Source organism: Melanotaenia boesemani, chromosome 9 (genome assembly GCF_017639745.1).
Source record: "Melanotaenia boesemani isolate fMelBoe1 chromosome 9, fMelBoe1.pri, whole genome shotgun sequence".
In the NCBI taxonomy this organism is placed as follows: Eukaryota; Metazoa; Chordata; class Actinopteri; order Atheriniformes; family Melanotaeniidae; genus Melanotaenia; species Melanotaenia boesemani.
In genome coordinates, this window is record NC_055690.1 from 23,433,169 (window position 1) to 23,459,703 (window position 26,535).

The 26,535-nt window shown below is 38.9% G+C and overlaps 1 protein-coding gene and 1 pseudogene across 2 annotated transcripts in view; both read right to left on the reverse strand.

The window, feature by feature from the left end:
• Window positions 1–20: 20 nt before the first annotated feature.
• Window positions 21–9,077, reverse strand: LOC121645852 (annotated as a pseudogene).
• Window positions 9,078–11,303: 2,226 nt separating this feature from the next.
• LOC121645853 (F-BAR and double SH3 domains protein 2-like) overlaps window positions 11,304–26,535 on the reverse strand; it is a 58,722-nt gene continuing 43,490 nt past the window's right edge. For both annotated transcript variants that reach the window (XM_041994597.1, XM_041994598.1), the window contains 9 exons: window positions 24,184–24,273; window positions 23,898–23,960; window positions 16,637–16,771; window positions 16,228–16,311; window positions 15,914–16,091; window positions 14,545–14,765; window positions 13,677–13,869; window positions 13,489–13,583; window positions 11,304–13,067 (listed from right to left, as the gene is read on the reverse strand). In XM_041994597.1, the coding sequence (XP_041850531.1) occupies window positions 12,975–13,067; window positions 13,489–13,583; window positions 13,677–13,869; window positions 14,545–14,765; window positions 15,914–16,091; window positions 16,228–16,311; window positions 16,637–16,771; window positions 23,898–23,960; window positions 24,184–24,273 (1,152 nt within the window). In that variant the 3' untranslated portion in view covers window positions 11,304–12,974. The remainder of the gene's footprint in view (window positions 13,068–13,488; window positions 13,584–13,676; window positions 13,870–14,544; window positions 14,766–15,913; window positions 16,092–16,227; window positions 16,312–16,636; window positions 16,772–23,897; window positions 23,961–24,183; window positions 24,274–26,535) is intronic.

Below are 26,535 nucleotides of genomic sequence, written 5' to 3' on the forward strand. Positions count from 1 at the left end.
ACAAAACATGAAAAGGCATGTGGTATTATCTGTTTAATATGAATATACAAATTGTTTTATTGCAAATAAATGTCACAAAGTCAGTAATACACATAATACAAAACAAACTAGTTCAAAGGGTGGAGGTAATCATCATGAAAGAAGACCTGCTGAAATGAAAACAGTAAAATGGTGCAGTTTTAGACAGAAAGTCGAAAAATATTGTCTGGTCAGAAAACAGTTGTTAAATCTACATTTTGTCATTTATATACACGTTTGTAATTTACATGTATTGTACAACCTTAACGCCATGTAATAGTAGGTTTGGCTTGAGGGAACCAGATGAATGGTGTTTTATCAAAGGTACACCATTTCTGACCTTTTAAGTTTTCTTTGGTCCTGGCTGACTCGTCCTCATTGATCATTACATCTATAACAGAGTACACACCTACAGACCCATCCTCAGATCCTACAAATACACACTGCTGCTCACTCACAACCAGAGTTGAAGGATTTTTAAACAGATGCACACTTCCTACTCTTTCACCGTCTGAAATCCGTGTCACTGTGAGCATAGGACCTGCGTGCAGAGAACAAGCACAAAGGATGTCCTGGTTGGTGGGACGGGATATGTGAGCAACATAACGTCCAGTTTTGTGCAAGCAGGCTTTAATGACGGGGCCATCAGCTTTGAATGAGCACAGTCTGACCTGAGATAGATCTAAGAGGTTGATGGAGTCGTGTCAGTGGACAATAAGGCATAGCTCCCACAAGAGGTCATTTGGAAGTCTTGTGGCTGACAGTGAAACATATGTGGCAGCTGAAAGTGCCAACACACCGTCTCTTCTGCTACATTCCAGGTGTACATTGCCCCTGAAGCAGTCATGACCAGCACAAAGTCTGGGTGCTTTGAAAGTGTGTGGAAAGCAATGACATGCTCCAAGTTCTCCACGCAAGAGAAACGCTTGCTGATTGAACCTGACCACAGGCTTGCAGCCAGCAGGTCTCCACCATGGAGACCAATGAGGAATGTGCTCTCCAGTGACACCTGGGCATCAGATAGGTACAGGTGTATGCTGCACACTATACCTCCATTGATAATCTTCCAAACATGGGAGAGCCCTTGCTTAGAAATACTCACTCCAAAGTTACTATTAGGAGTGATGAGAACATCTGTAGCTCTGCTGCCGCTGATCCGCACAACATTCTCACCTGTTTCTGTCAGCCAGACATAAATTTCACCTGCTGACAGTGACACAAGGTGGACGCCATTTGGAGACAGTTGCAGCTTCTCAACAGGACCATCATGCAAGAAATAAACATTTGGAAGTCCACCATCTGAACTCCACCTCCAGACTTCCTCTGACTGGTTTGTAGTGTAGAAGCACTTTCCTGTTTGATCAATTAGCACTTCTTTCACTTCTCGCCCCATTTTTGGAGCTGTTCCTGCAGCATGGATCATCTCAGAGTCCCACACTGTCAGGCAGCCATCATTAGTAACACAAACCATATCTGAGACTGTTTTGAGAAGTATTTGGGGCTCCTTCATTGTTTCTAAGGAAAGGACACACTCTCCAGTGCTGATCCTCCACACCAAGACAAGGGTGGAGGTGTCCTATACAGCTAGGAAAAGGTGACCCTCCTGGGCGAGCAGTGCTTGTTTGAAGGCCCTCCTTCATGGAGCCAAAAACTGGTCCCACAGTTCCCATTTAGATGAATCCCACAGTGTCACCTGATGGGCTTGGCACACCAAAAGAGTGCTATTTCATCAGAATAATCTGTGTTGAGGACATTTTTTGTTTTACCTTGACTAAGGTTTTCTTTCACAAGTTTGTGTGGTTGTAGTTTGTTAGAAACACTCCATACAGTTACATTTCCAGTCTTGTCCACACATGCCATTTCCTGCTTGTCTTCACAGAGGATAATCAGCATAACTGCACAGTGGCTTGAGTTTAAAGAGGTGCCAAGCAAACTGCTGGTTTTGATGTCAAATATGGACACCATGCCATCCTCCTGCCCACAGTACATGTAGAAATTATCGGAGGAGAAAACCAAACAGGTCACAGAGCTCTGACACTGGCAGTGAGTCAATGTTTCATTGGAGATATCAAACATGCTGGCAAATATCTCATTTTTCCACCACATTCCTAACTTTTTATTGCATACAACAAATCCCTCAATTCTGTTTGGTGCTAGACTTAACTCAAATTCTGTTTTCAGAGGGTCTTTAATCTGTAAAACTGAAGGGGGACCAGGGCAAAACACTACTCCTAAACCCCTTCCACTTTTCCTCCTTTCCTGTCTGATGTCACTCACATAACCCCCGAGCCCAGGAAAGACCTCCAGATAAGGGAAGAGGCTTGTCTCCATCACTGTGTGAAGCTGCAGGGGTGAGCTCTGCAGGAAGCAAGCAGAGGACCTCAATGTGCTCGCGAGGAGCAATCTTTCCTTTAAAAACTGAAACTTAGATAAGCATTCACCAGTCTCCAACATGGCTACCAGATCATCTAGGAGACCAGCTTGAGCCATAGCCGATGAAATTCCAAAGACATCAACAACCCACATTCCAACTCCTCTAACCTGCCACTTTGTTGTAAGCGATGTGGCAGTTCGAAGACTTTTCTAATGTTTACTTGTTCAACATTTTTGAAAGAAGAGAAGACACATGGCTGGCTGTAGGAATGACCATCTGCATCAGCTTTTATTCCAGATGAATGGTTTACAAGAGGTGGTTTCCCATGAGTGAATCTTCCTCCTCACCTCATGAGCACCTTGATACCTTTTAGTTGCAACTAGCTTAAAATGCCTGCTCACCCAGAACAAAACCTGTGAATCTGCCACTGTTCTTTTGATGAGAAAGTTCTTCAAATCCAAGAGTAGCCACTCCACCTCGACTTGTGTGGCCTTTATTTTAGAGGCAGGGCTCTTTCTATTCTCACATAGATTGTCATCATCACCCGAGAGCAGATTAGCAAGCTCAGCCTCCAAGAGGCCAGTCCTGGAGAGGGTGAGATAGGAGACTGCATGAGTAACGATAGAGAAGCCATGTTTTAGCTCCAGGTTATCCAAGAGAGCAGAAATTAAGGGAAATTGGGAACAGACCACTCAGTCACATCTGAATCTGACAACAAGAAAATAGATCATTAATTAGGCTTTGTAACATCATAACAAGAGAAATCTAACAGTTTTAAAATCTTCATATCTTGGATGATAATGTAAACAAATTCAAGCAAATTCTGTGCAGCCACACAGGGAAAGAATGGGTTTACTCAATGCTGTGACATTGGAAGATAAAAACAGCCAAACTACCATTGGATTGGTTTTAATCACAACACTGAACATTGTTACCTCCACCAAAGCTGAAGTCATTTATTCTGCGGTGCTGGTTCATCTGTCTGTTAGCAACATAACTCAGAAAGTTATGGAGCGATTTTCAGGACATTTTCAAGAAATCTCATAAATCAATTAAGGAACAAGTGATTAGATTTTAGGTTTGATTTGGATCACCGCCTGGATCCAGGAATTTTTAAAGAATTCTTTACTATGGGGTGAGAGAGATAACTTTGCCATTAGAGCTTTTAACTAAAAAAAAAAATCCCACAATTATTGGTGAAAAAAATAAAAAAAAAAAACTTAGAAAAAGGGCTTAGTGGAGGTCTGCGTTGTCTGTCTGCTTCTAGTGGGTTCTAAAATCATCCTTTAAGAAGATGTAATTTTAGTATGGTCGTACCAGAGTGCCACAGTGAGGTGTGTGCATGCAGGAGTCGAGCATAGAGAGGCAGACAACAGGAAGTCAATGCCTGGTTCGCCAGTGCCTGTTGTCCCAATGTCACCTTCCTCCCTGAACCTCTCAGCAGTGACGCCAACATCTTCACACACTGTTTCCTTTCCACTGATCCCAGCTGTGCACAGACAGATCCTGTTTTCTGTCCACTGCCTTGTGGATAATGTAGTTTGATGGCTTGCAGGAGACGTGCTCGGTTGGAAGAAATCGTGAGGATGAGTTTGACACCTGGAGGCAGAGAGGAGGGAAGGCTCCTTATTATCTGCTCATTGCAGTTGTTTTCAAGTTGATCCAAGCCATCAAGGATTAGAATGAGAGGCTGTTTGGAGGATGGGAGGAGGGTGAGGAGTGATGCAAGATGCTCTTCAAGTTCAGACAGACTAGTTTCAGAGTTAGGTCTTCTAAGATCTTGGTATGGTTTGGTACTGAGCTCATTGCTACAGTAAGAGACTTGCTCTTTGGTGCTGCCTTCATGATGACAATTCAGAATGGATGTTGGGCTGCAGTTGGATATAAGCTCACTGTGGCTGGTAATGCAACTGGGACTGTCTGGGTCACTGCTAATGAAGAAGTTGGGACTCTGCTTCATGGAAGACTGATTGCCGTATCTGCAAGCAATCTGAGAACACAGACTGGACAGCAGGTGCTTTGGAGATTTGTTGATTGACAGATTGCAAAAATAACTGATCACAACAGGATGGCTGTCTGTTACCCAGGACTTTATCTGTGGAGAGGGACAGAGAATGAGTGTGTTACTGACAACACATGTTACAGATACCTGCAGCTTTGTCCTATATTGCCCTTCTAATGGTTAAATAGCAGCTTGCAAAAGTATTTACCTTGGTGTTTTTACTAATCAACAGCCTGTAATTTAAAGAGACATATTTGGATTTTATATAAAAAGAGACAATAAAATTATTTAAAAAAATTCTAAAACCATAACAAATTAGATAAATGTGCCCCCTGCATATGCATTTAGCCCTTTTGCATTATATATATAGATATATATATATATCTATATATATATATATGATGGATGAATGTCGTTGCAAGCCACCTTGATATTTTTGCTCATTCTAAAATCATCATGTTAAAAATATTAACTAGTATAACCACTGTTCTTGCATGTTTTATTAAATGTGCAAATCACTTTAAGAAGATTTGCAACTACAACTTCTGCAGTAATCAATTAATCTCAAACTGCACAGATTAATTGGTTAGAATGTATAAAATGAGAAATTATTGGAAATTAAATTGCTGCTGTTACATCATTTCCATTTGTCCATAAACGTGTGTCCTTCAGTTTATAAAAAACCTTTATTATTTATAACTGCTTAAATGAACACTGAAGATTTTAGTCATTTCTAAGTGGACTGCAGTTATTTTATTTCAAAGACAAAGCGAGACTGAGGAGTAATGTGTGTGATTAGTTGTAGTTTTATAAAAAACATGAAAAAGACTTTTGCATTAAGTCCACCCACCTGCTGAATACAGTGTGCTATCAACACAGTCTTTCCTGTGCATGGCCCCCCTGTCACCACTAGTGGGAACTGTTGGTCTCTCTGCTCCAAATAGGCTCTGATCTACAATCAGAGAGTAAAAATTAGTCTTCACTACGGCAGAAATTCTTGGTTTCAAGTGTCATCAAAGCTTTACAATACAGACATAATAAATAAGAAAATATTAATGGCTTTGAATTGGTAGAAAAAAAAAGGTAATGCTGAAGATAAATCTGTAAAATATCACCTGTTGAGCGGCCACAAGCTGTGCCTTATCAGTGCATTACAGAAACATCCTTATATAGATCCTAAGCACTTAAAAATCAGACATGCTCATGCTGTTTATTAGAGAAGAAATAACTATCCTGACCTTTTCTTCCTCAGGCTGAATGATCTCGTAAAACTGAGAAAAGGTGTCGCACAGCTGCTTCTGCTCAGCCCATTCCCGGGATAAAGCATCACCAATGAGGCTGTTTCCTCTGGGCTCTGAGGTATTCCCACTGTTAGTCAACATCACCAGGTCTGAAAGCACCTGCTGGCACAGAGAGTCAGCATAGCCCCGCCTTCTGATTGTAGTGTAACCATGACGAGGATCGCACTCAGTCGTCGTGGTGTAGAGCAGAAGTTGGCAGGAAGTGACAAGACCAGGGAGGAAGCTGTAACACAGCTCTGATAATAAATCTCCATGGGTGGGTGCATTTCTCAGACTGATATGATCTGTTGTTTCAGCCTGAAAATGCACAAATAAGAAAAACAAATGTTACAAATATAAATTTAAAATTTCATAATCATCTTTCATTGACTCAAATCTACCGTTTTTTTAAATAACATGACCATCTAAAGTAGTTTAAAGATTTTAAACTAATCTGATTCAGATTCTGCTTTTGCTTCCGTAGATGTAAACTAAGACAGAACGGCTCATATTGCTTTTACCTCTGACTGAGGCTGCAGTTGTAAATCCACCCATCTTTTTTCTTTATCTTTGTTTGCATTAAGGACCGTATGGACATAGACCACGCAGCGACCTTCAATGTCCTGAATGGGACAGTTGCCCAGTGCAAATCGTAGATCTGCATCCAGGGCTGGAGACAAATAGCAAAGGATGGGTTAAATTACACTTCAGCCAAGGGGTTTCCAGCATCTAACCAGGAGAGCATCTGGACACCTTAGGAGGTTCTCCAGGTGTCCAACTGTAAGAACCCTACCATGAAGACTAAAGACTAAAATAGAAGGGTCATAAATCCTTTCTGCCAATTTCCAAAATATGCCTGGAGGAATAGAGCTGACCTGATTCTGGATCAGTAGTGGTTGATAATGATATAAGACTGGGACAAAATAAACAAAATCCACTCAAACACAATGAATATTTATCACCTGATCTGTAGAACGTATGGGCTCTTTCTGGGGTCATACGGCCACTTTGGACACATAGACTTGCAGCTGTATGAAACAGCTTTCTCAGCCCTTCATCTTCATCCTTCATGTTGATTTCATCTTCCTGCTTTCCTTCATGCTGAACAAATATTGACATTTTTAGAGAAAAAATCCCCACAGTCAACTAGAACATTATTAATCCCAGCAAATACTTTATATTATTAAATACACCATCATTTTGTTATTTAGTCACAAGCTTCAACACCATACTTTCATTCTTACATTAATTTATCAGCTGCATTAGCACCCTGTACTAAACCTTGTCCTGCTAACTAAACAGGACCAAAAACCATGTCATTAGTTTTTATTTAGAAGTCCAAATCTGCATCTGTTTCTTTTAAGCTTGAATTTTTAAACTTGGTCATGTTTTAATACTGTTTTTCCCCACACTGGAACTTTGTTTCTTGCATTTCATTAATTTTATTTTAGCTTTTTCCTGTTTTTTTTTTTTTTATTATTTTAATGTTTGTTTTTAATGCACTTGTTATTACTTGCTGCTCCCCGTTGTAATGCTTATAATGTTTTATGTAAAGCACTTTGAATTGTCTTGTACATGAAATGTGCTATATAAATAAATTTGCCTTGCCTTTGCCTTGCTATAATTTCAGAATAGATTTGAAAATCACAAAGTGGACAAAAAACAAGGTTCACTGTTATCACCAGATGAATGCAGCTGTGTGTTTGAGAAGGTCTCAGGCAGTAGGAGGGAGGGATAGTGTTTTCATCCCTCAGGTACACCTTCTCCAGCTCCTGGGTGCTGAAACCTGCCTGCTGGCTCTCCTGCAGCAGCAGCTGGTACTCTGTCACCTCCACCGTGGTGGGCAGACTGGCTGTTCCATACTGATGTCCAACCAGAGCCTGCAGCACCACCATGTGGACACAAAAGGAACAGCAGCACACAGTACACAGTTGCTTTTCGTTCAGATATACAAAGCTCAAAAGCACTCTCTATATTATGTGCAGCATTATGTTTTATTTTTTAATAAACATCAACGTAAGAGGACAGAAAAATACTTTAAAAAAATCTTAACAACTGACACTTCATCTGCAAAGATAGTCAGCTCATGTATCAGAATATAGTGGTGCACTTTATAAATTCATGTCTTCAGGAGGTTTATTTACCAATAAAAAAGGTCCAGCTGAATTTTTTCTGCATTCCTCAATCAGCTGTTGTCTGGTGTTTTCATCGGGCCAACAACTGGGATCACTGGACTCAAATGGGTCTATTACCTACAAAAATATACACACAGCATATGGGTTAAAACAATCTATAGGACAGATGGCTGTAAATCGACCACACCATGTGCTGATTGATTTGTCCTGAGGTGATTTAACACACATGCATGAGTAAAGCTTAACACACAAAAAACACACAATACAGCCTGTCAAGTTACAGCTGCTCATCCTCTTTGTTGTCAGATCTAATTAAGCAAAACTGAGCAGAACTGACTGTACCTGTACAGAAACGGCCTCAGGCAGAAAGTGTGAAACAATATCAAACACACACGACACTGTTGGCAGTGAATATGCCACATGTGAGCGTCTACAACAAGGAACCCAATAAATTCAGGTTTTACACTGAAAACAACTGTATTTCAGATTTTGCATTAATCTATGACAAAAAGATGCACATTTCAGTAGATCATTGGTTGGGAACAAGACACCAATTAGCAATGACACAACAAAGTAAACAAAAACATCTAGACCAAACTTTTGACTCAGTTTTACAATAAAGGCATTCCCAGTGTTACTACCAGTGAACTGGAAATCTACAGTTCTCTAGGTTTCTCTTGAAAATGAGGCAGTTTACGGTGTTAAAAGAACAGAGAGGGTCCAAAACAGAGTTACCTGTCCAGCTGCAACACTTACACTCATTCACAGCACAAGTAAGATGTTTTCAGTGCAGAGAGCACTGTTTACAGTGGTTAAGTCTGGACTCACCCTGACCTCCAGGCCCAGCAAGTGTCTGCAGTGCTCTCTAAACTTGGGGAACACACTCTCTCTGAGAGCTCTACGCTCGATCGCACTGTCTATACAGAACATAAACACAAACAGAATACACATCCAGAAAATAACTCGTAGGGCATGTTCAAAGACATAGACTAACAAGCAAAACACTAGTGGATACTTCAGTATCCTGAATGGCTAACATACTGTACCTTCTGGGTTGGAGCACAGATAGATTTTCAGACAGGATGAGCTGCAGTTGGAACGTGGAGGCAAACAGTCTCCTCCTTCAGGGTGCATGACTAATCAACAGCTATTGTCAAATTAAAAAGAAATATAGAATGAAAACTTTTAGCAGGAACATATTTAGTGACCCAGACAGTTAACAACCTCTCGTCTTGTGCTGCTTCTCTAATCCATCCACTCAGGAAACTCTGGCCCCAGGGTGTTTATACAGTATGTTATCATGATCACGCCCATTTCCAGTTACGGGAACATCTACACAACACACACGCATGCACACGTATATCAATCACATACATTTTCAGCTGCATATATAATATTCTAACAAGACAGATGCATTAAAAATGTACAGAGACACAACATCAACACAAAAAAATGTCAGAGCTTTTTCATATTTTTTTTATTAATTAACATTTGTACACAATAAATACAAACTTTATTTTTTTTTTGTACAGCCAATAATAATATGCTGAAAGACTTTTGCACCTGTTCTCATTATTGTCACCATGGCAACAGTCTGTGAAGAGAGGCCAGATTTTCCATCATTAACAACATTAGCTGTGCTGTTCCAAACTCACGCATGAAAAAATACGGAATTATATAAAACATAAAAACCAAAATACCAAATAATTAAACATGTAGCCGATCAAAGAGACTGCTGAAAAAAAAAAATAAAAAAAAGTCAGAAATGTTACAACTGATGGACTGATGCATCATAGAGGGAAGTTCAGTGAATGCTGCTCCAAAACTATAAACTTCAAGAACAAGTTTGAAAACCATTATAAATAAGATCTCAGAGAGATCAAGAAGAGGCTACTGTTCGACTCGCCTTCATCACACTGTTAAAAGTCAATGCTGGATTCGGCACTAAAAGAGCAGAGGTGAGCGTCTACGACTGTGACTAGTTCCTGCATGCTTAACTTTGTTCAACGTGGACTCTACACAAAATGTTAAGATTTTGCTTCTCTTTTTTTCTCTGCTGTGCATAAAGGAAACCAATTAATCTGAACCCAGATTAGGACTCCTCTTCTCAAAAGAAGCCTAAAGCTGTGCCCCAATTCTTTAGCACATACTAATACAATACAGTCGCTACTTTGCTTTCTCTTTATACTTGGGATTGTTTCTGCAGTCAGAATACAGATGTACTAACAGGATGCTGATATATTTGAGGCACTGTTTGAAACACACATTTCTGGAGCTACTGAAAACAGTCACTTTGAAATGTTGTGAGCTGTGATTAGTTTCCCGGCTGCACTGATCAACTTTTGAGTCCAACACTTCAACACTCAAAAAAAAAGCAAAATGACTATTTATACTCGCAGTTAGAAGCGTGTTGAATTTTTTTATTTACTCAGTATGAACGGCCTGAACTCAAAACGTGTAAGAGTGAAGAATTGGGACACATCTTTAAAAATGAATACATATTAAATCAAAGGTCCTCTCGTAAATGATCACATTTTTAAAAGCGAAACTTAAATACTTTAAGAAAAAAAAGAAATAAAAAAAAACCACTCTGCATGTCTTCATTTAAAGCATCCTTCTTTGTATTTTTTTTTAGTTTTCATAAATTAAGGAAAAAACCAAAATGATACTGTCCAGCTTTTTAAGAGAACATTTTTTCAAAGTATCAGTCACACTGAAAATAAGACCATCCATAGAGTTAAAATGAAAAACGACATTTTCTGTACTTGAAGCTACAATGACTCATCAGTCTTCTCCAACCAAGCTGATACCAGGTGAGGGTAGTGCTACTTTCCAGGGAAGATATAAATAAATAAAAGTGCTACGCTGCCCTTTAGGCAAGGAGATGTAAAGACTTGAAGTGTACATGAGGGGGAAATTTATTTACTTAAAGTAGAAAACAACAGATTTGTTTAGTTTGCATGTCATATTTAGTTTCATCCACTGAGCTTGACTTAAATGTTTTGTTTGCTGAATTGTAAGACACGGAAAAGAAAAGGGATATCGAATTGGAAAGGTTAACTTGTTTTGTCTTTCTCGCTGTCTCGCACTCTCTCTCTCTCTCTCACACACACACACACACACACACATAGTGATGTGGTGCTTTGCAGGAAACAGGAAAGTAACGGCTGCAAATGTGAAGCATGTCAAGTAAACATGAATGAACGTTATAGTTGAACCAAGCATTGTTATGATTGAACAAAATTAACAAAAGAGGAGAAACAATCTTTCAGGAGCAACTCTTTATTCTGTGCTTCTGGCCCCAAATTATTAATGTCTACAACATTTCAAATGAAAGCTTGCTTTATCACTCACTTCTTCAGATGGCGATCCAAACACAAATTGTACAGAATGAGAAAAAATGAACCACTGTGTGTGTAATATATTGTAACTATAGGTGTGGATAATATAGCCACTGATTCACACCGACTGCCCATGGACAGAACAATAAAGACAGAGAGACATAAAGGAGGGATGGTAGAAAGGTGAAAACAAGAGCAGAGGGAAGGATCCAGCCTCCTTTGGCTCTAGCTTTTCTTCCATCCTTACATCCCCTTCTCTCCTTTCATCTCTCCTTCCTGCTGTATTTACAATGCCCTTTCAGTAAAATACAAAGATAAAACTTCCACTACATATCAGACAGGGTATTTCATTCGGCTGAATTAGTCTATATGAAACGGTGTGCATAAACATTCCTATGACAACAGTAATGTACTGTACTAATACACATTAAATACGTATGATAATGATCATATATGGTGAGGGAAGGGCTGGGGAGGGGGACATTGTGTCCACACACACCACCAAGTTTCTCTGTCCATTTGCTTAAACCCCGACTGCACTGCAAAACAAGACACACTTGGCAAGTTTTTCATGTATTTCCTTTGATTAATCCTACTTTTTATGGAGCCACAACACTGACAAAATAGAGCCAAAGGTATCAAATGAGTTGAAAACTAAATGATTAGAATTTTCTTTCTTTGCCTAGCTCTTGTTTTTACAGCATGTAACCATTTATCTATTCCCTTTTATTTTCACTCATCCATCATTGGTTCTGGCCTGCAACAGGCTGAGTTTGTGCCCCTCATGTAAGCAGATATTTTGCTCACAGATCTGTTTCATAAAAGCCAATTTACTAGAGATGTTAGCAAAAGCCAAAAAGACACAAAGAATGTTTTAAAGTAATCCCCAGAATCTTCAGAAATAGGAAATTGTATATCAGTTTAGTTCTTGTTCCCTGTTAGCTCTATTCAAGGACTCCAATTCCCCATAGCAAAGCAAGTCATTTCCAAACAGTTTCCCCACTCCAGTCTGGCATACGGCCATAACAAACCTGCAACTTGATTGCAACATGCTTCTACTCCGTTTTGTTTGTGTTTATCTTTGCTACTATTACACGTCCACTCACAATAGCATCACAACATTTTGTGAAGGGAGATTTTCTCTGGTTAAAATGCCCAAAGCTTGCCTGGTAAATGTGAATTAGAGTGGGTGTATGCTAGCTGAGGAGCCTTGATGGTGAACCCCACATGTGAGCTTGCATTTGTGACTTATCTGAGAAGCCTTTCACTGTATTTTGTCAGTTTGGGGATCCAACACTTTCCTTCTGCCTCGCGAATAACTGTTGAAAAGTGGGAGACTAAAGTGAGATGTAGCAGAAGAGATGAACTGTCTTATGTTGTATTAAGCTTAAGAAGACAAAAGAAAACTTGCCAAATCCATCACTAAATGTTCCTCACAGTCCCCCTCTCAAAACATTCTTCCTCATCTTCACCACGCTCTGGTTTGCTGCCAATGAGGTGAGGTTTTAAGGCCAGAGTGGAAGGGCAGGGTGAAGAGGGAGGTGGGGACGGCTACTGCTGCACTTCATTAGGAAGCTAATACAGAGATTAATTAATTAGATGTTCCACCATTATCCCATCTCTCTGCTCTCCTCCTGAACTTGAAGAGGAGAGAAGATGTGGAGTGGCCGGAAGGGTCGACGTGCTTCTATTTGGTTTACTTCACACCGCTTTATTATGCTCGCTTCAGTTTAGAGCAGTTCAGTTCCCCTGCCTGTAGGTCCTGTCTTTTTATCAGTTTTCATCTTCTGTGCACCTATAACCACCTGTCAACTTGTCTGTCTGTCACACCAGAGTGATCTCCACCTCTTCTGTCTTGTCACTCTTTTCCTGCTGCCGGCGGGGATGCTGTTTGGGGGGAGGAGGAGCAGCTCGCACCTGCACAAGACAAACAGAACATATTCAACGTGAATCAAAGTGAAAAGCCTTAAGAAGGAAAAATTATGCCAAGGCAATAGGAGAGATGCCCTATTTGTCAGCATATTATTTACTTCCTGATGAGAGACAAACATTTTTTCACTTTAAGTGCTCCTTAAAAAAAGTTACTTCAAGGAACTTTTGATTCTTGATTTCAGAAATAATCATCCTTTATTAGACTGCAACTAAGAGATATTTTTATTTTTAATTAAGCAGCAAATTATTTTCTTTATTAGCCAGTTAAGAGTTCGGTCAGATTTACGTTCATTCTTAGTGCCCAAAACTAGATACTATTATAATAAAAAAAACAGCTCTTTTCAGAGGTTCCAGATTGACGATATATAATCAAAATATGTGAAGAACAACAAACATCATCACTAACAGGTCGTAGTTTGCCCGGGCCTCCTTCTGGAGTGAATCGTAGTGGTTGAGTCTGGACAAATCCCGGCGACACTGGACTCCTACTAGAGTTCTGATCTATAGAGTGAGAGACAAATACATCCCATAAAATTTCAAAATGACTTCTCTCAGTTTTTTGGAAATTGATAACACTTGTTGTGTGTGTCTTACTGCGGGAGGACAGCTGTCCCTTGTGTGAGGAGGCTGGCAAAGGAAGCTTATGCTCCCCGTTTAGCGCGACAGAAGGTGAGCGTGGTAAAGGAGGGGGAGTTGAAGTCTCTGGGCTGGTGAAAGGGCTGATGGGAGGCTGGTCGTACAGAGGAAGAGGCGGCAAAGAAGATGGCAACTTTAAAGATGGAGAGATCTGTAAAAAAGAAAATAAAGTAAAATTGTACCTTATATGTTACATAAAATTGATGTAAATACTGACTTCACTACCATCACTTAACTTAGAGTCAAACATTTTGACCATTACTCCCTCTGAACCATCAGACCAAACTATTTTGTTTTTCCTTAATTAAATTTCTCCACAAAACATGTAAATAGTGCTAAAAGTGGTTGTTTTCTGTGTAATGCCTGCAGGGTTATAGGAAGGGAGAGGCTGTATCCTTCCTGCAGCTTAACTTCTACTGTAATAGGGCACCACTCGGTGCTACAGATAAGACCTATTTTCTCTGATTGCACATGTTTTTATCAGTGTGGAAGGAACACGGCTGTTCTGAACCACTGTTTGTGAACTCTGTCTGTGCTGATAGATCTGCTGGACAACAGACAGGAAGGGAGGGGAGTCGTGGTACAAAGTGGCACAGCAGACTACACTGGCACAGGAGAGGAAAGACTGATAAGACTGAATGTAAAGCAGAGCTCAAGAGTAAAGCTCTGACTGACTGTGTGTTACTGACTGAGCTTGACACCATCTTAAATCAGCTTTTTGAGATTTCCCACTGAGACTGCTGGTGTCGCACATAATAAGCTGAACACTTGTTATTCCGTGTGTTATCTGTGAAGCTCGGTCCTGTGTGAGAGGGTGTTACTGTACCTGTGTATCACCTGTCCCTCCCACGCTCGTCTCCCCATTCTCAGTGAGATCTTCTACCAGCACAGAGGGGAAAACACCCACCCGGCCGTTCAGCTCCCCCTCCCAGAAGCCGTCGTCTGTTTGAGTGTCACGGCTCAACAGGCGAATCACAGCTCCCTCGGAAAAGGAGAGCTCTTCATCTGCCTGGCCCTCATAATCATAAAGTGCACGGACAAACACCGCTGCAGAGAGAGAGGAGGATAAAGATAGACAGAAAGCAATTAGTGTTACACAGAGGGAAGAATTATTCTCTGGGAGATGTAGTTCCTTGTATGCGTGGTCCTCATCATCATAAGGAATATGGCACATGTGATTAAAGTGAGGGAAATACAGAAAAGATACAAAGGTGCAGTAATGAGGGGAAAGAATTTCTGCAGGAGTCTGGTTCAAGTATCCAGGTAACAAGGTAACAAGAAGAAGAGTGGTGAAAAAGTGAATTGATGTTGATGGAAAAAAGATCAAATTGTAAATGATGCAAGCCAGTAAAGCCAGAAAACTATTAAATACAACAAAGAAAAAAAGATAATCTACTGCTGTTTTACTTTAGTTTACCCTCCTTCTTTTGTTATGCAGAGAAACTTCCAAAATGATCCTCAATAGACAATATGCATTTTACCATCTGACGTAAACAAGACAGGTGTCATTTACACTCTCAGCCACATAAGTGTGGCTCAATTTCGTCAGGTCATCATTTCTCAGAGTAAATCTAAGAGTAGGTGATCCAAGTTTTCCAAGTTTTTTGTCCAGCATCTTAATTAACTTTAAAATCTACCAGTAATTTCTGTTAGCGCTAGCTGCATTTACACTTTTAACATCCAAATTGCCCATCTGGCTACAGCCAACCATTTTGCAGAGATTAATGAGTCTAAATCTGAGTTAAAGGTTGTGTTACAGCTAAACACTCATATCATTAAGGTGGCCTGCAATGTCAGCCACTGGCACTGCAGAACAATTACACAGCACTTATGTCTGGTTTCTGTTCAGTGCAATGCCTTCAGGAACTGTTTTAATCAAACTCTGCTTGACTACAATTGGGAACTTTAAATTTTGGTTATTTTTTCTAATGTTTTATTTATGGTTAAATTGATCATTACTTTTGCTACTATTTAGTTTAAGTAAATCACAAAACCCACATTTCTACTTTCCAGTGACACTCTGTTTAGCAAAAATCTGTGTACCATTTGTGTACATGAATAGTAAACAACTGTGGACAAACAAATTTACATTAACAAAAGTGGAACTAACTTTTTTTTTAACCAGTGGCAAGCTGTTTAATCATTAAAATTAAATAATCTATTGTTTTTAAATCTATAAAAATGCTTGTGTATACCATTTGTATCTCCATTGATGCATCCAGAGTGCAGCTCTGGCTCAGTTGAATTAGACGAGGTGTGTGAACGGGCGTCCAGTGTGGCCAGAGACTGGAGCATACTCAGCAAGCTGTTGGAAGTTGGGAACTGTAGATATTTCTCTGGGACATAACCCACTTGACCTGTCTTGTTCCGTGCCTGAGAAAAAAAAACAAAAAAAAGAAAGCAGGTAAACCCAAACAGAGCATATTCATGGCACACAGCAGAACTAATGATAAATGTAAATAAGACTCAAATCTGTGCAACTGATATGTGCCTGTCTATGTTTGAGTACCTTGACCCAGTCCTCCATGTCTCCATCCTCGATAACTTCCAACATCTCCTGCTCATCAATAGTTAACTCATCTGGCTGAGAGGCCTGTGGGAAAGACACAGCAAGTGGGAGTGAGAATGAAAAAAGGTCAAATAAAAAAAAAGGGGGGGAGAATGAACCAGCTCACTTCTTTAAATTTTCATGGCTGCCAATAGCAAATTCATTAATATTTCACTGCTGTTGACTTTCTTATGCACAAAATGATGCTCTGTGCTGTAGTACTGCAATTGATAGGTATGCAGGTGTGTGTCTATGTAATTACAAACAGTTATTCCTCTGTGTATGTGTGTGTGTGTGTGTGTGTGTGTGTGTGTGTGTGTGTGTGTGTGTGTGTGTGTGTGTACATGGGTGTGTGCAAGTTGCATTATACCTGGTATGAGTACAGCACTTTGCAGGTTAGTGGGTAATTACGTAGGGTTCCTGAAGGACTGGAGCTGCTGTCGTCAAACACTTCCATGTTTTCTTCACACTCTTCCCCCTCTTCCCGTTCCAAGTCCACTGTGCCCTTTTGACACACAAACAGAGCCACAGTGAGATAAAGTCAGAAACTGTGATAAGTGCAAGGACGAAGATTAAAACCTCCACTCTCTTTTAAAAGTAAGAAGTAATAAATATTTTGTTCTGTTTTGTTCAAATTCAAATGCTGTTATTCAAATACAATAAAAAACTGCTAATAAAACATGAATTTTTTAATATTTTTTTTTACCAGATGAAAAAGGTCAGCTTGTTGAGAACTTTACAAGGTTCCCAAAATGCTCTCAAAAACTTAAATTATCTGTGGTTGTTGCCCACCTCGGGTTTATAAACTCAAGTTTTTGTTTACTACTCTCAAGATAATTGCAAGGCCTGTGTACTTAAATTTCACGCACCTTTTATACATCATAACTAATTACTTCTCACCTTTTCTTCCTGTCTGAGTTCCTCTGTGTGCTCGGTTGCATTTAGAAACAGGCGTAGAGGAACTAAAGTTTAATAAATATAGCTCCTCCCTCTTTTGTCCCATGTGAATTTTACTGGTTAATGTGAACATCATGTGGTCCGGCTTATGGAAAAATCCATCACACACAGCAAGGTAACCTGGCCAATAACAATAGAGTGTGTGTATGTGTGTGTGTGTGTGTGTGAATGTGTGTGTGTGAGACCATACCTTGGTTAATGTGATTAGTTATCAAATTTCTGTTGACACAGTACAAAACAAAACAGGTGTGTGTTTTGCGCATGAGTTAATCTCCCAAGGTGATCTTTTAGACAAAAGAATTCATTCTTAAGGGAAAAGTAAAACTTCAGGTGTGGTCGAAAGGCATGCTGTGACTTAAATTACACTAATGTCAGATTTTCATTGGGAATGGTTAGTTTAAAAATAAAAAACTTGGAAAAACATGACATGACGTGTTATATAAATAGTCATTGGAGCGCTACAGAAAAAGTTAAGGAATCACCACAGCCAGTAGGCTTCATCTGTCTCCACCAACAGTAGCTGAGACATTTTTCTCTAAATCAATGACTTAAGTTACAGAACTTGCAAATTGAAATGAGGAGATTAAGTGTTATGGACTGTTTATAACTGTTACAGTTACAAGGCTTAGTGTTAATTTATTCCCCCTTAGACGTGACAAATTAGATGTGCAGAGATTCCTGTGCCAGAGAGAAAGAACATACCTTTTTAAAGAGGCAGATTTGAAACACTGTCATACAATACAAGAGGGACACTGGACTGAATGTGATGCAGAACAAGTTGATGTCTAGTGTCATACTTCCAGACTCAATGACAAGGCCATATTTTTTGCTAAGTGCATGTTTGTTGTGTTACTCTTATTCAATTTCTGCATTGATTTAGGAGTGGGCGGCACAGTCTGAGAGGCTGAAGTAAAATGACCAGCATGTATTTCATGATAACCCAATAAAATCAAAGCTACATCTCAGTGTGTGTACCAACACAGCTGAGATGTAGAGCAGTGGCAGATTTTATTGGTGTTGGAGGTAATAACTGTAAAAGTGATATTGTAATGAAGGAACTGGCTTCCGTGGAGACTCGTGGATTTGTGGCTGGCAGTATTACCTTCTGTACTAATAATGATGAGTGGAATAAAGAAAGGGCTAAAGGAAGTGCCTTATTGCTTTTCCATGCCCTCCTTGGCTCATTATTATTCACAATTCATCTGTCATTTTCATCTTGCTTTTGCTGTGTTCACTTTCACCCCTTCTTAACCAGCAGACAGCTGTTTGAAGTGTCCCCTATAAGAATAATAATAATAATAATAATAATAATAATAATAATAATAATAATAATAATCTCTCTGTCTCTGCAGGAAACGTTCTCTTGTGGATTTAGGACTGCTAAACTGCTACTAAATGCCTGAGTTTGTTGTGAATAACAACGGCACCAAATGGAGACGTTTTCACCTTCCCTTGATGATGCTTCTAGATGAGAAAAAGTTCCTTCTTTTTTATGAAGCTGAAAGAACTGAAAAAGAAAAGAAAAAAAACACTAAAACATTACAGTCTATTGGCATGTCATGTTTACTGCTGTATAGCAATAGTTGTAGATGATGGAATAATTACAGTCTGGGAACTAAGAAGACCACTTTTTTGGGCCTTTGGGAGAGGAATGTTATCTTATTATTGCTTGACATGGGACTATTATCAACTTAACAGTCCTGGATCTTTTGTGTCATACTTTACTTTTTATGATGCATCGAATGTGTGCAGAATGTAAAATGTCTGGACTACAGGCTGGCAAGAGGAGCATCTGGACTTTTCTGCTACATGAATTAGATTAGTTATTTTCTTACTTACCTGATAGGACTTTCTATGTTATGATAAACAAATTCACCTTTAATAATGCCTCTTTATTTAGGGAGGGTTTCACCAGGTTCAGTCATGGGTCCATTATTTTTTTTTCTACATGTTTCTTTTAGCTGGCATCATTTAATTATTTAATGACATTTCTTATCATCTCTGTACCAGCTACATCCAGTCATATATTCCTTTTAAGCCTCATCAGCTGGATAGGTTGTCCACCCTTTTAACCCGAGTTACTGATTGGCTCTCTTGTAACTACCTTGTTTTAAACATCAACTGAGACAACAAGACTGAGACCATGATTATTGTCAACAAGTCCAGCATTCAAAACTTGGTGTTTTACATGTGGGCTTCGACTCACATGTAAAATCTCTGTCCTGTTCCAGTTTCTTTAAGAAACATTTTAAAGTTCGATCTCCTTAGCTGAATTGGAAAAAATTATTTGTGCATTTGTGTCATTGCATTTAGATTATTGTAATGCCCTGTTTACAGTCGAGACATATCATCTTCTTCACGCCTTCAAGCTATTCAAAATGCTGCGGCCAGACTATTAACACACACACTCCTATTTGATACTCTTTACATTGGCTCCCAATACATTTTCAGATGTTTTAAAACCTGGTCATATAGAGCAGGAAATGGCCAGGCTCACCATTATGTATCTCAGCTTCTTACAAAATGCACCGCTTGCTGTCTTGGTTCACAAGTTTAGAATTTGTTAGTTGTTCCCTGTACATGACTAAAGACTTGGAGAGGGGGGAAACAGAGTCTTTCAGTTTGTGGCATCAACAGTCTACAACTACAACTATGTTTAATAGACTCTTGTGGACTCTTTTTAAAAGCAGTTAGAAACTTCTTTGTCTAAACAGACTTTCTGTTGAGAATTTTATTGAATTATTATCCATTTATTTATTTGTAAACTACTACTTATCTTTTATTGCATCTTTTTATTGGTTACTATGCCACTTAATGTATTTACTTATTTGACTTTATATGTAGAGCATTTTGTGGCTGTCTATGAAAAGCACTTAATAAATAAACCATACTTACTACTACAAGACCATGTTGTTGTAAAAGATGCAGTATATTGTTTAGCATAGTCTTGCTGGAATATGCAAGATCTTTACTGAAAAGATGTCTAAATGGGAGCATATGTTACTCTTAAACCTTCATATACTTTTCAGCATTGACGTTGATTTTTCAAATGTGGAAACTGCCATTTCCATAGGCACTAATGTACCACATAATACAAGTTTTTGAGCTGAGAACTTCTAAAAAGCTAGAAAGTGTGTTAGTCCAGTCTTTCTAATGCTGGTGAAATGTGCTGTCGCACTTGAGCATATTTACGACGTCGTGTTGTAGTTTCTCTTCTGCTGTTACCACATAAATTTAGCGAGAAGCTCCAGAAATCCAGAAACACATAATCACAAACTGACCAATCACAGGGGAGTATACTTCCGCGTAACCACGCTAGAAGCACAGGCGCATGTCGGGTCTGGAACAGGTCAGACGCCGTAACTGACCTTACGCAGACGCCACACCAGTATAAATCCAGCTTTAGCCCAGATAAGAGGGACATTTCATAGAGTAACACTTCTATCTTAGTCAAGACATCTCCGTTTCATCTTCCGTAAAGTTCACATATGGCTTCCTCTTCGCATGATGGTGATTTAACCTACATTTGTGGATGACACAGTCAAATGTGTTCCCAGACAGGGATTTCTGGAGGTGTTTCTGAGCCCATTTTCACGACAGAATCATGCCTATTTTTAATGCAGTACAGGCTGAGTGCCCAAAGATCACAAGCAACAATACTGTTCCTCTGCAAACAGGGACATCTTCTAATGATATCATGTGTTCTCATTGTAGGAATATTTAAGACCTTGACAATTATACTGCTCCCTAATTTGTAGTAGCAGTTTTTTGCAGACTGCTGAAGCTCTGCTTAGCTTTGCTTCTGAGACTCTCCCCTCTCAGGTGCTCTTTTTATGTCCAGTCGTGTGACTGACATGTTGCCAATTAATCTCATTAGCTGCCAATGTTCCCTCAATATTTTTTCCTTTTACCAATTTACCACTTTTAAATTTCCAGCCTTTTGTTGCTGCTGTTATCAAATTAAAGATGAGCAAATATTTTTCATTAAATAGTAAAATGTCTCATTTTCAGAATGTTTCATACATTGAGTTGTAAATAAACTATTTACATATGAGATTTGTTAATCTTGACATTTTACACAGTATCACAAATTATTTTGAATTGGAGCTGTAGTAATGTATTGTTAAATTTAAATGTATCAAGTGTTAAATTGCAAAATTGCATTTTTTTTTCTTGATTAGCCTTTTGTGTCCATAGAAATTCAATCCAATTTGCAGTATACAGTCACCTTACACTGTTGTCTGCTATTTCTCACAACCTTCCATCTCTCTTACCTTTGCATCTAATTTTACTTAAGCAATATTACTCTGATGGTACTCTGTCCTCACCATTCCCTCTCACATCACAATTACCTCTTTCCTCAGCTAACTCACTTGCTCATCCTTCAGTAATTGTCTCCCTGCTTCTGATTTTTGCAGGCACAACTCCATCCATTATATCTGCTTTTTTCCATTTATCTCCTGCATGATTTCACCCTCCCTCTCAACGTCTTCTCTCCTCCTCACACTCAGTATCTCACCCCCTTCCTCTCTGGTGATAGCTGCGAGCTGCAATATCATGTGAGCAGAATGTCAAGTGCTTCCAATGGAGCAGACTGACTATGTTTAGACCCTTGACTGACAGACACATATATGTTTCCTCACAAAGTCCTGCAAGGGACTACTCTTCTATTGATGGACAAACACCGACCTGCTTATAAAGCCAATAAAAAGACCAACAAGAATGCACAAACATAAACAACCCACAATTTGGAAAAAAATATGCATAACTTAACTTTGACATGTGACCTTTAAGTGTAATTTTTAGACAAATCTCAACAAATATTATTAGCGTTACTGACATTTTTGTTAGTAGAAATCTATTATCACTGGTTATTTTGGAAGTGAAAACTTCCACTGCAGCCTCTGAACACACATATCGAATACATGTCAAGCCTTCGGCTCAGTATTCAGCTTATTCTGCTGTTAAAGCTAATGGTCATAAAAATGAAACAGCAAGTTGTGTGAGGACTACATCAGTATTCCCCTGGTGCCATGGGCTGTTTTAAGAGGCTGTTATTGGTGTGATGGATGATTAGACTGTAGCAATGAGGTCAATCGTCTTACAATTTATATAATTCAGTTTGTCAGCAGAGCTATCGTAATTGGGTGATTTTTACTTACCGTGTAACAAAATCTTACAAAAAAAAGTCAATGATTGTGAGGTACTGTGTTCAGACTTTAAAATTCAATTTCTGAATGTGCTGAAATGAGTGCAGAAAATCCATTGGGAAGACCATTTAATGCTTTAGTTGTGATTAAAATACATATTCAGTGACCTACAAAGTGGATTAAGCAGGCGATCACACAAGCAACATAGATAGCCACAACTTCTATTGTGTGGGAAAAAGGTACTTCTGTACTTTGCCTTAGGTGTGACATTCCAACTTTCCAGACAAGTCAAACACTAGTGATTTCATGGTCTTTATAAAGCCCACAAATTTTAGACCAATTCATCTGACAATTTAGAACAACCTTCACACCCACTAAAACAAATGAACCTCATCACATAGTCCTGTATACAACAGCAGTAAGATTAGAAAGCCACCAGAAAACAAAAGTGCCTGTCGAGAGCTCTATGGGCAGAAGTTTCCCACCCAGACAGATCTGACAGTTACTAGACAAATATTCTACTTCTTGGTCCTGCTCTATAATCTGCTCACTAGCATTGTAATAATACAAACTACAATATATCCCATTGTTTTGGAATCTGACCTTGGGGTGATACCTTGTATGTCTCTTTTTATGTTTTCCTGGTCCAGCACATCTGATTTAAATGACTGAGTCATTCAAAAGATTTCAGACGAGTACGATGACAAGTTGAAAAACAGAGTTTTGCAATTGAATCAGGTGTGTCGTAACACAGAAACATGCAGAGTAGGACGCTCCCAGGGCCAAGACAGAAAAACCCTGGTATAGTGTTTACATGTTGCAGTGCTCATGAGCTTCAACAAGTTACTATTAGTATCCTGCAATGAGTTCAACTAGAATCTGTTTATTTGACGTAGATTACAATAGGCTATGAGATGCAAATTATTTCCCATCTTGATTATATACAAAAACTGTTGCCACTTTCCTGCCTCATTTGGATGAAAAGCAACTGTGCAACTACCATTAGTCCAAAGTCAATAAAATCAATAACAAATTCACAAAAGTTTAAAATAATTGTTTTAAAGCTACATTTAGCTCACTGGCTTAGGTATTCTATTTTCCTGTTCAATCCTAACTGTGTTTTCTTACTAGTGGCTTCTTTCTTCTGATTGCTTTAAACTATTTACCACATACTCCCATCAACTATGTCAGATGTGAACATTTTCTATCAAGATTTTTTAAGAAAAGACAGAAAAAAAAAATAATTTAACCTCTTTGGATTTTTTGTTGGTACAAATTATTACAACTCAACTCTTTGGGATGACGTTATTGAATTAAACATGATTGTTGTGAGTGTTTATGCTGTGACTATCTTTCTCCCTTCACAAAAGGGCTTAATGATGACAGCCCTGGTATGCCAAATTCATCCAATATTTTCACATTTTATAAATAACCCTTCTGTTTTTGTGAGAACAGGTGACGTTGTGCTGACTTGGCAAAAGAAAAAAGGCAGCAGTACAGGCACAGTGAGGAGAAGTGTCTCACCGACAGTGAGGGATCGTGGGAAGTGTAAGTGGCCCAACGTTCATTCTCCAGCTCCTCCATCACCTACAGCATGCAGAGGGAAAGTGGGTGTTTTATACTCATATTCCAAAAAGAAGCACACACACAGAATATAAATCATGTGCAAGAGGATTTCTATTCACCAAGCACTTCACACCTGTCTGAATAAAACAAGTCAGGCAGAGAGAAGGTAATGCTTACAAACAAAACACACACACACACTCAGAGGCAGTATGTGTTTTTTCCATCTCTCACAGACAGCACAGACCTGGTTCATGGCGCTCTTCAGCCAGGTATCCACAGCAACCCCCACTTGCCGCAGAAGGTCCAAGCGAGCTTCAGCTTTCAACTTTATTGTCTTTGGAGAGAGAAGGGGTGGGGATTGGTAAAGGATCCATCACTGACCAACAATCTTTTTTTCATATCAGTCTTTCTGCTTGTTTATTTAACAGTTTGGATCTTAGTTTATACACAGACAGGATACATCTCAGATAACAGAATGGGTTCATGCATGAAGGAAAACCTGATTTAAATGGACCGGTCAACCAAAGCAAACATGAACATAATATGCATCTAAATATAATTTCTTTTAGGAATTTCACCTACAGAGGCACCCCTAATTGAATGCTATAAGCTGAGTTTATATCCCAAAATGTGATAAATCTATGTCATATAGTTTCCTTTATAAAAAATCATTCAGACTGATCTCTGGATTGTACTGTGATTTCTTAATGAGGCAATGTAATGAAGCAATAACTACCAGTCTGGTGAACCCATGAGAGTCTCACCTCTTCTTCTCCATGTTACATCTCCTTAGTCTTGTTTTCTCTCACTGTTTTCATCAATATGTTCTTTTGTTGCTTGCTTCTGTTCTCTCTCAATCGTGCTGACAGAGCAGATTGATGACTGAAAGCTCCCTTCCACCAAAGAATCGAGTCAGACTTCAATAATTTGATCAATAAAGACCTGTTCTCCTTTAGTGCCTCTGTTTATTCCTGTTAGCAACACCTTACAAATATTACGTGAAAACACAAATCTTGGTCATTGCCCTTGGACCATAAACAAACCAAACAAAAAGGGAGAAAAGTTCAAATTTTGCCCTTTATACTAGCAAAAAAACATTCCTTAAATAATTTATAGCAGTGAGTCATTCTATTGAATCAACAGAATAAACAGCCAGTGGTGGGAATACAGATTACTGGAGGGCAGACAGCACAAGCTTAGACAGACAATCCAGCTGAGAAACTGTAATCAATACAACAGTTAGGTTAAAAAAAATAAATAAATAAATAAACTAAGAGAAAAATGCTGTACAAAGTGGAGTTACATATAACACCAGCTGTATGTGAACACAGCCTTTCAAATGTGTCCAACCCCGTCTGCAAAGGTTCAGTGTGGGCAAACTGTAACTAAGTTCTGAGCAGATCCTTTCAATCGATTTTCCAGTACTTATTAGTTTTGTTCACTCGTGCTGAAATGGGTCTCGGGGCCTGACCTACTCCCTGTCTGAATGCATGGTGCGCATGTCTGTAGGAGGCAGCAAAAATCTTTAAAAGCTCAGGATAGATAGAGCATCTTCCCTCTGTGGTTCCCTATCTCATCCTCTGCAAGAAGATGGCAAAGATGCACATAAGCATTCTAAAGATAAAATTAAACATTTTTAGTTAGCTTTAACTTTTATAAGACATTACAGTGAAACAGAAAGCATATTAGCATGATCTGTTGCATTGGTAGAGGGTCATAATATGAGGAATTTTCTTATTTTTTTAGAGTAAATATGAGCCTGAATAATTTTAAATCTGTTCTGGAGGATCTGTATGACATGAATGTGTAAGATCTGAAAACTATTGATAGAATAGAAGGCATGTACCTCTCTTAGGGATTTTGAAAGATTTCCTCCTTTATTACTGAACTTGGAAACCTGCTGTTTTATTAAAAAGCTCTAATGGAGCAGAGGGGTAAGAGTAAGATCATTAATAATTTATAAAAGAATATATTACACATTTAATTTTCTGAGAATTTTGACTATTTTCTTAACCAGATTCCAAATCATGTATATTAGTTAATCATGCTGTGAAATTTTATTTCAATAATAAATGTTCCAGTCCTTTTAGAGGGAGAAAAGCAGTGTCTTGTTCCAGTTTTTATTAAACACAGACTTACTTACTGATTTATTGCTGCTTTTTTTTAACTTCAGATGATACCAAAGTATTGTCATGAAACTTCCACAGGGCAAAACATTCCTAGCCTCATATTTTCACATCTGTCCACAACCATGAGTTACGAGCATGTTGGCAACTCTGTCTGATGTCAGGCAAAAATCTGAATTACTCACACATATCTTTTATCTACAAACTAACTTTTACTGTAACTTTCACAGGCCTGAGCTTCATACTCTCACAAGGTGCTGAATTACTATTGAAAGAGGCTCTGTCCAGAAACCGAACCTACACAATGTCTCTCACTTTCACTTCCTTTATGAGCAGGAGATAAGAGCTCTGTAAACATCAGACCTCATTTTATGACTTCATTTGGTACAAATGAGGTCATACAAAGAAAAACCTCCCTAATTATTCTTTATGTCAAATCACAGATTACATTTTTTTAATGATTACACATT